Raw genomic sequence first — 9594 nt, forward strand, 5'->3', positions numbered from 1 at the left:
ATCATTACTGAGATCTCTTCCAGATATACTGAGATGGTAGCTTGAATTATGTAACAAGCCCACACACAGCCCAGCATAACTGCATGCCACTCATTTAGAGGAATGCAACCTACCAGCTGCTCCTCATTACTGAACTTTAACTTTCACATTTCAGATGAAGATATTCTAATTCAAGTCCAACTTGGGATGATGTCCTGGTCACTTAATTCTGCCTTGTTGGGACCACTTGGCAGTAAGTTACCTGCACTTGTCAGTTCACTACCAAACTTCAGGTCATCTTGTGATAAGGAAGCTCTTGCTATTCCTAGTTCTTCTGGAGAGTTCCTCTAAAGATTCTAGCACAAGAAATTCTTAGAAGGCAGCTTCTTCTTTCCAGCCATGTTTACTTACACTATTAGAACCTGACACCTAGTACAAAACCTAGACAGTTTCCAGCCAACTACACAAAACACTGTAAGAATACAGTGGTTCATCAAGAAATAATCGTAACTTCAGTTTTACACACATCTTCCTAACATCTTCCAACCATCTTCTCACCTGCTTGCATTTATGGCTATAACTGATTAATTTGTTGAAATTTACACTGCTCAGGAGAAGGGAATCCACCCTTCAAGCAAATTAAACCATTTCAAAATGAAGCTTTATACTTCATGATAGTCAGTAAAGATTTATCCAGATTAATGGCAATTCAGGAAAATAACCCAGAAATCGTAACAGAATGCTTTTCATTTCCATTTGGGACCTTAGGCACAAGTTCAGTAGTTAATCTTCAGGAGGTTAGCCTGCAGAAGTCAGAGACCCACTGACAAAGGAGCTGTGTAAGGCAATAACTAGAATGAAAAAAGACTCCTTAGCCCTTAATTAACTATATATATGTATATATACATATATACACGTATGCATGTATACATATATATTAGTACCTACAAAAACTGAAAAAAATAAATTCAGCAATTACCAACAGTGATTAACTAGCTACAGTGTTTCAATATAAAAAGGCAATTTTATTGTCAAAATTTCATTTCAGTTCCGTTTGGCAGGTATGTATATTTGAGAGGAAAAAAAGGAAGAAAAAATGTAGAAGCACCATATCTGAGACAGGTAAAGTCCAAAAAGAGTTTTCTTGGCCAGAAGGCTCTAATAAGTAATTAGGGGTAGGGGGAAACCAAACATCTATGTACTGTACGAGCAAAGAGCATACAGGAAAAAATAACTTCCAGAGTAGGCCATGGGCACACAGCAGTAATTGGTATTAAGGACATAATTCAAGGTGCTTTAGTAAGGAATCGAGCACGTCCAGATCATACAACAGCACAACATCAAGATTAACTTACACCTTTTTCAGATGTTGTACAAGCCTTCTGATTACCACAAACGTAACTAATATAGATATATCTAGAATCACCTAGGAGACTAGAAAATATATGAATAAATCTATCCTTAAAAAAATCTCATTCTCCAGATATTTAAAAGAAAGCAGCTTACAGTTTTTAAAAAGCATAAGAAGTTCTTGCTGTGGGCATTTAGGCCACCAGTGTTTATTAAGTCACAGAAAAATGGATTTAGATGAATTGAGAACTTACATGATTTTTGAGCTAGCCCAGGTGCCAGTAGCAGTCTGGATACAGCCACACGTAACACAACAACAGCTAACTTTTCCTGCTTCTGTAATACATCAGTACAGAAGTATGGATGGAACCAATAAATATATTCTAACTGTTGGGGAGAAAGAAGCAAAATGTAAGTCTGGGGACTAGATTTAAGTTCGCTAGAACAGAGAGGCATTCTCTAAGAATAAATACTGCTTCTGCTAGAATTAGGTAAATACAAAATAACTACTGGAATTTTAATGTGTAATTACAATTTGGTGGTTAGCACTTCTGGGGGAAAAAAAAAACACTTTAGAAGTTACTGTAGACAGGAGAAAATAATATAAGTCTCTACATTGGTGTAAACAAGTAATATTCTATACTACTTTTTAGTTTCTGAGCAGAACTCCTTTACAGCTGCTCTACCAAGTAAATAAACTAACACATACCTTAGAAACTCCATTTTACCTCAGGTTAGAAGTATCATTCTAGATTGCTGTGGGCTTCTTTCTTCTTTTTACCATACTGATATTTGTTTTTAGTGTACGAGATATCTTCTCATTAATGAAATGTTTTAACTTAGCAGTGATATATTAAGTAACTCAGTCTTTGCTCTGAACAAAAGACAGGACAGCTTATGTAGAGATAATATTCCCCGAAGCAGCATTTTATTTTATTTAATTCCAAAACATTTAATTTAGAAGTCTGGCATCTCGGTCATCCATCTTAACATGGGCTAATATTGACATAGTGTTGTCAGAATACACAGACAACTAAACAGCCAAAGAGTTTACAAAAAATAAATTCATGATTCTTCAAAACAACTGCAAAAGGTTACAAGTATCAAAACTCTTAGGTAGATGCACTGCATTAAAATAAACTGTGCACATAAGTTAAGAGGCAAAAAAAAATTTGCTACCAAAACTTCACATTTCAAACAGTTTATTGTAAACTGATGAACAGGGTTGTCATTTCACATCAGCTTAACTGTTTGCATTGACTGAAAAAAAATTGAGGTGGCTAGTTTACTTTGCATGCACAAAATGTACTGCTTAACAGAACAGTCAGCTCATTTCAAATGGCAAAAATTTAAACTGGAATCTAATCATCTTCAATCGTTTTTTCCATTATTCTTTCCCATCTGTTCTAATCAACAGGCAAACTAAAAATGCCTCATTTAATATATATATCTTTCTGCACTGTTGAAGTGCAACTAAGATAACTAGGGCCAATAAACCAATCAATCCATCAACACCCATGAAGGCTCATCTGAAACTGCTTCTTGATAAAGTGGACAGCAAATCTGAACAGCTGTACAATACAGATATGCTTAGCACTAGATATTTAGTGTGACTGTGGCAAGGTAATATTGGTGATGACAGGGATTGTGAAGTGGATGAAAGACAGATCACAGGAAAGCTTTTTAATTATTGCCTTCTCCTGCTTCTTCATCTTGCTGGTCACTCGTCCACAGAGTGAGGTTATCTCGAAGTAACTGCATGATGAGAGTGGAGTCCTTGTAGGAATCCTCATTTAGTGTGTCCAGCTCTGCTATGGCATCATCAAAGGCTTGTTTGGCTAAAAGGCAGGCTTGCTCAGGAGCATTCTGGATTTCATAGTAGAACACGGAGAAATTGAGTGCCAGCCCAAGCCTAATTGGGTGAGTAGGCTGCATGTGCTCTTTGCTGATTTCAAAGGCCTCCTTATAGGCAGCTTCTGAGGCTTCCACAACACTGTTCTTCTTCTCTCCAGCAGCAACTTCTGCCAAATAGCGGTAATAATCTCCTTTCATTTTCAGATAAAAAACCTTGCTCTCATACTGGAAGTCATTGCAGTTCTTGATCAAGTACTTATCGAGGAGAGCCAAAACATCATTGCAGACTGTCTCAAGTTCCTTTTCTATCTTCTCCCTATAGGCTTTGACCTTCTCCAGCTTCTTCTCATTCCCATCAGCCATAGTCTTCTGCTCTATGCTGCTGATGACACGCCAGGAGGATCGTCTAGCTCCAACTACGTTCTTGTAGGCTACAGACAGCAGGTTTCTGTCCTCATTTGAGAGAGGCTCATTCAGCTCAGTTACCTGAAAATACACACAAAGATCAAATTCAAAGGGCTTATCTTCAGAAATAACAAATTTCTTTCAGCACCTCCATCATGAAATCCAAAATTCAAAATTCCTCCTGGATCTCAAAATTCCTTCTAGCCAGAAAACAGTTTGTAACATTTAAACTTGAAAGCTGTTTCTGCAGTCGAGACACAAAAGAATGAAACTCCCCCCAGTTCTGCTGTAATAGAACTGGTATTTAAAACCCATTACAAAGCAGATTCACCAAAAAAGTGAGTCAGACTGGTGTAACAAAGAAGCATTCGGAGGATTTAACTCCTACAAGTCTTAGCTATAATTATGCAGACTACAAACTTAACAATGAATTTAAAGGTACCTAGAGTATCAGTTTTATGAATCTGGAACACAGCACAGACACTGGAAACTGCTGCAGCTCTTGTATTTCTTTCCTTTGCTGCTTTTTTTCGTTCAACAGCAGAGATGGAAGCGCTGCAGCCATTAGGATTATGCTCTGCATAGTACAGATGGAATTAGTGCTTCATACTGTCTTTCATTCACTGAGTGAGCAATTACACAGAGCAATACACAAGTTAGCCTGATTTCTGTTGACTGGTGGCTGCAGGCAAGTTCGAAGGATAGGATATAGAAGAAATTGCATAGGTGGAACAATTGGGGTTGTTTTCTTTGTGTGTTTGTTGTTTTTTTTTGTTTTTAGGAAAAAAACCTAAGTTCTTACTACTAAAGGTGCAGTAAGGGAAGGGTAGAACATCCAAGACTACATCTAGCCCTACTTCACTTTGCGCTGATTAGAAAAAAGGCCTTTCAGACTTATAGTCACTCGAATTTGTTCAAATTTTGCAAGTTTACAAATGTGAAATTAAGTTAATAGGAATTAAATTGAAAATCACAGCTCCACTACTTTACACATACTTGATTAGTTGCATTGGAAGTCACTAGAATTGTAAGGATATGCACTTCCAATTGAAGATAAAACTATCATTGCTTATGCACTGCTAAAATTAACTACTTCCCAAAAAAGTGCGTATTTCCATGACACGCAGTGTCTGCAGCCAAATTTGCAAGCTACAAGTAACTGTCGCAAATATTTACACTCCTTTGAGACCACTGGTGTAAGCAGTGTAACTCTCCAGTAAGCATGGATCCTGCCAAGCCTGAAAAATAATTATAAAAATTAACTTTCTCAGAAAGGGAGATTACTTCAAATTGAATTACCTCCAAAATGCCTTTTCCCTACAGCTCTGGGAGCTGAACTCCCAAAAGACACTGCTGTGCCCACCCTGATACAATGACAGACAACCTACAGATGGTAAATGCACAGGAATCAACTCAATGTAATTGTCACAAGCTTCTTCACAGCTTCCACACCCCATTTTCCCAGACACAATCTCTACTCAGACCCACCTCCATCATCATCTCTAGTAAAGACATCAATTCCCTCAGATGTGAAGCTTAGCTAAGGCCTTTCTATTGCCCCAGTCTGTTACGATAGTGTTTGCTTTTACAAAAATAGTATTAAAAAAATCAAAATCACCAGAGGTTAATAATTACTTGGTCATTCCAGTGGTGGACATCTAAATAGTACTCTGCAGCATCTAACAAATGCCATAAGAACCATCAAAAAAACAAGATGTAAACCTACATGTTTACTATGCTACAGCTGGTGTATTTACGTATGGAGATGGAAACTATTTTCAAAATTTCATCCTATTTGTCACAAGACAAAGTATAATCCTACAGCAGTATCATTAGCCTTGAAAGAGTATTCTAGATTTTTTCCTAGCCTGTTTTCTCTCTTCAGACGTTACTCATTTTCAATTGCAGAAAATGCATCACAACATCCACCCTGAAAACGCTGATTCATAAACTGGACGTGCACAGGATACAGCACTTGCAAAAGACTGACCCCTCAAATGCCTTTCCACCTTTCTTTCCTTCTCCATAATTGAAATTAAAGTGAAATACTTTTCAGATAGAGTACAATTGAAGTGTCAGTACCATTACACTCAGAAGCGTACTCATACCCCTTGGCAGATGCTGTTAACTTAAGGTAAAAACTGACAATTATTTTTCATGTGAGCAGCACCTAGCAGGAGTGCAGGAACTCAGCATAACAAGAGTTGTTTCCCACTGGTGATTCTTTCCATGGCAGAAGTTTCCAATGCTTGCAGTGGAACTCGTCTTTCCAGTGTCATCTTTCAACAACCTTCAGGATGTCAGTGTCATTTTCACCCCACCTCTCCATTTTTATTTCATTAATGCTGAACCCTTTCCATCTCATCTCAAAGGTGATTTCTGGAGGACAAATGCAAACTAGCCTCCATCCTAGCTAAAAGAATGCTGACCCTTTGTGCAGACATACGTAAAAATCACACCTACAGCCCTAACACAAACAGCTATATTACCAGAAGCTAGAATGAAAGGAAATCAATGCTTATCACCAGCTTTATCTATTTCAGATACATCAGCAAATTACATAAAAACAGACATGTTTCTCTTCGTGTTGGGATGATGTAGTAAAGAAAACTTGAAATGCTAAAGGAAATGTTCCTTGTTTTCCATTCCACCTAAAGTGTTATCAGGAGTTGATGATTGCTTAAGAAATGCACTTCTACTTTTTTGATCTAGTGTTTTTTATAGTGGCTATCAGGAAAAACAAGAGCACTTAAGAGAAAAAAGTCTGTAGTATGACTTCAAAGTAGTGTTAACTTCCTGATGTGTAACTCTACTTTTCTTATGCAAACATACTTCTGACACCAAAGTCTGCAACATCTTGCTAAGGACTGCAAGATAATGCCAGTTGAATATACAGGCTATGATCTACTAGCAGTTCACAAGTGTTAAAAAAAACCTCTAAATTTTGGTTCTATAGTACTTAGAGGTATCTCCTCCTCAGCTCTTTGTCCAAGTGCTCTCATAGTTAAGTGAGAAAGAAATGGAAGTACATAAAAGGAATCCTGGCCACAACACTGGGCTTCCTAGAGCAGAACTGACTTCCATTAGTGTGATCCTACATGGGCCCCATCAAGCCAAGTTAATTGTACATTGAAAACTCACGAAAGCAATGGTTCTGTAATTGATAGCAGATGAATGCACTGTCAGGTTACCTAATGGCATCAGTCTGATCCAGGTAAACTGCACGTGTGTGACTGCACACAGTTGTCAGAGCTCGGTAAGTCCTTAATGAGCTGCTGCAGCAAAAGACTGTACCTGAGCAGGAAAACCACATTTCATCATTACAACTATCCTGAGAAGGTCCATAATGAATACTGTTCATTATTTCTGAACAAACCAGACGAATTCATTTAAGCCAGAGCAGCCCCTTGCATCGGGTGGCTTCAGGTTCGTTTTTTTTGTTACACATACATTTACGGTATAAAACCACAGTGGAAATCATCTCACAGCAGGGAAGGATATTGCTCACATTAAAGCTCTAGATTATACCAACACTCAACATTCTCAGAGTGAAGTAAATGTCTTTCACATCCCTCATTTCAAAATTACACATCTCACATAACTGAGATTCATCTCAATTTTCAGTATCTGCTAGGTACCTGTACGAGAAAAGCAATACAGATTAAAAAACTACTACATACTGCTATATACTGGAATTAACACTGACTGACTCAGTTTACAAAGCAAAACTATTCAGCTATTTAGTATTTATAATCAACATTTAAAGTCAATTTCTGGAAGTGTAATACCAAAAGCATTCATGTTCCCAATCTGCTCAATAATTTGTTGGAACAATATTTATTCCAACAAATGAGCACTTTTAACACTCTTACAATAACAGCACATTTTTCCCCAGTGTGTTTGGAAGCCAGTTTTTACCTACCGTTAGGATTACTTCAAACAGTTGGAACCTTAAAGTGGCACTTAATGCAGTGAGATTGCCACTGTCCTTGCAAGGATGTAATTTGGTAGAGGCACTTTTACATATGCATGTACTTTCTATGAAAATAATATTGACTAAACCCATTGATTTGTAACAGCAACTTAATTACATAGATAAATAGCTACTAATAGAAGTATACTTCTATTGTAAGTACAGATACAAGCAGAAATAGCAAAATTCTAAGAACAAACAAAAATTGTATTCTTTAACAGCAGGTTCCTTATTTAAGCTACAACAGCTGTATCATCTGGCTTTTCTATAGAAGACTGAACAGACAGGACTGAACAATGAGTGTTTCTCCAGTTTTATATCAACAGCTGATAAGAATCTCGTCATGTTTTTTCTTCACTGAAGTCCCAAATATTGTACAAATATGCTTTTGCTACAATAATCTTTATCACGTTATGCTTTAAGAGCAACTGCCAGGCTGCTGACAATATTGTGTGCTGCAGAAACACGCTGATAAATACCTGGAGCTGAAATTAACCATTTGCATTTCCATTACACTGGAAATACGGCATTTTCACACAGCACCATTAAAAAAGAATCAAATACGTTATGCAAATATTTTTAAGAATCTTTTCAAATAAAAATATCCTGCATTGAGACTAGATATCCGATTTACAACACTGGCTTCCTGCTGAAGGAAGTCTAACATCTGAGTGCACAATGTGCTTCAGCTCACACCTATAAAATCAACTCGAACCTTAAGAAGAAAGATTACATGAACAGCCTAATAGGAGGCAACTGTTGCCCTTTAAATTCAGCCTAATTTTTTATATTTCGGTACTTGTAACATTTCATACATGCTAAGGAAACTCATCTACAGCGTTAGCAAGCTCCAAGTTACAGAAGCTCATAATTATACAACTTCTTGCAAAGCAAAATGACATTACAGAATACCAGAACTCAATGAATGAAAACTGAGCAGTAGTTCAGCTTAAGATGCCAACAGGACATTGATACTAGTTACTTCTACTTTACATATCTCGTGACACAGCAACCATGTTCTTTTTGCTTCACACGTTCAGGGAGCCATATATATGCTGCAGATCAGCAATGGCTGGGGGAAAAAGAGCTACCAGCTACAGCTAGAAATGATGCCTTCCAGAGCAGCAGTGGATTTTAGTGATTTCTTGGTTGCATCCTTCAGAACTAGTGATGAAAAGTGTTCTCCAAATGAATGAAGCTGTTACTACTTCACTGTAGGTATCAGGAATTCTAATAATATCACTGAAAGACAGCTTATATCAACTGCATTTAATATTGAGATACTCAGAAGTATTTGTGCTTTAGAACTAGACTGATGCTAGGGTTTATTATGCCACTATAAAAAGTTAGACATTAAAAAGATAAAATAAATGTCTGACTCCTGCCCTCATTTAAGAGATGTAACATACATCACACAGTCCCTGAAGGAGACCTTTTGCAAGAATCTATCCATGATGTGAACTTGATTTGCAGCTGCTCTTTCAAACCAAAGTCCATTCATGTCTTTATGCAGCATTATTTAAGAGAAACCAGGGTCCTCTTGGGGCCTTTTGGTGCTCACAAAAAAAAAAAAAGAGATCAACAAGAGTAAATCAGTTGCAATTAAATACAGCAAAGACCGTAATGGTCTTTGCTAAACATTTACCAGCATTAACACGGGCTTCAGAATTCAGATATGTTTTGTTTTTTAAAAAGAGACACTAGACATGAAGTTTGGTCATTCTCCAGTTTTATTATGTACCAGTACAAACAGGTCAGTACAATTCACCTTCATCGCAGCTGTAGCTTAGTGTTAAACACATATCAGTATTCAACTGTGTAAGGAACGCACTGAGAACGTTGCCCTACAAAAAGAGGCAAGAAGGCAACATTAAAGCTTAGGAAACAGATTCTGCGTGCAGCGAGCAGCTTCTATACCCGGATGCGATCACAGTTCCATCTTCGAATCGCAGCGCTCGCGCCCGTGGGAGGCCCCTATTCGGAGCCTGTACGGCAGAACCCTCTAGAAAAGGAAGGGGCTCCTCCTGCCGCGG

The 9594-nt window shown here is 37.6% G+C and overlaps 1 protein-coding gene across 1 annotated transcript; it reads right to left on the reverse strand.

Moving 5' to 3' along the window:
* Positions 1–2229: 2229 nt before the first annotated feature.
* On the reverse strand, positions 2230–3729 carry YWHAH (tyrosine 3-monooxygenase/tryptophan 5-monooxygenase activation protein eta; the record flags this gene model as incomplete). The annotated part of the gene is made up of 1 exon (XM_031555988.1): positions 2230–3729. A coding segment is annotated over one exon (717 nt), but the record flags the coding sequence as incomplete, so codon positions are not given.
* Positions 3730–9594: the final 5865 nt, after the last annotated feature.

The sequence above is a fragment of the Meleagris gallopavo genome, chromosome 17 (genome assembly GCF_000146605.3).
Source record: "Meleagris gallopavo isolate NT-WF06-2002-E0010 breed Aviagen turkey brand Nicholas breeding stock chromosome 17, Turkey_5.1, whole genome shotgun sequence".
In the NCBI taxonomy this organism is placed as follows: domain Eukaryota; kingdom Metazoa; phylum Chordata; class Aves; order Galliformes; family Phasianidae; genus Meleagris; species Meleagris gallopavo.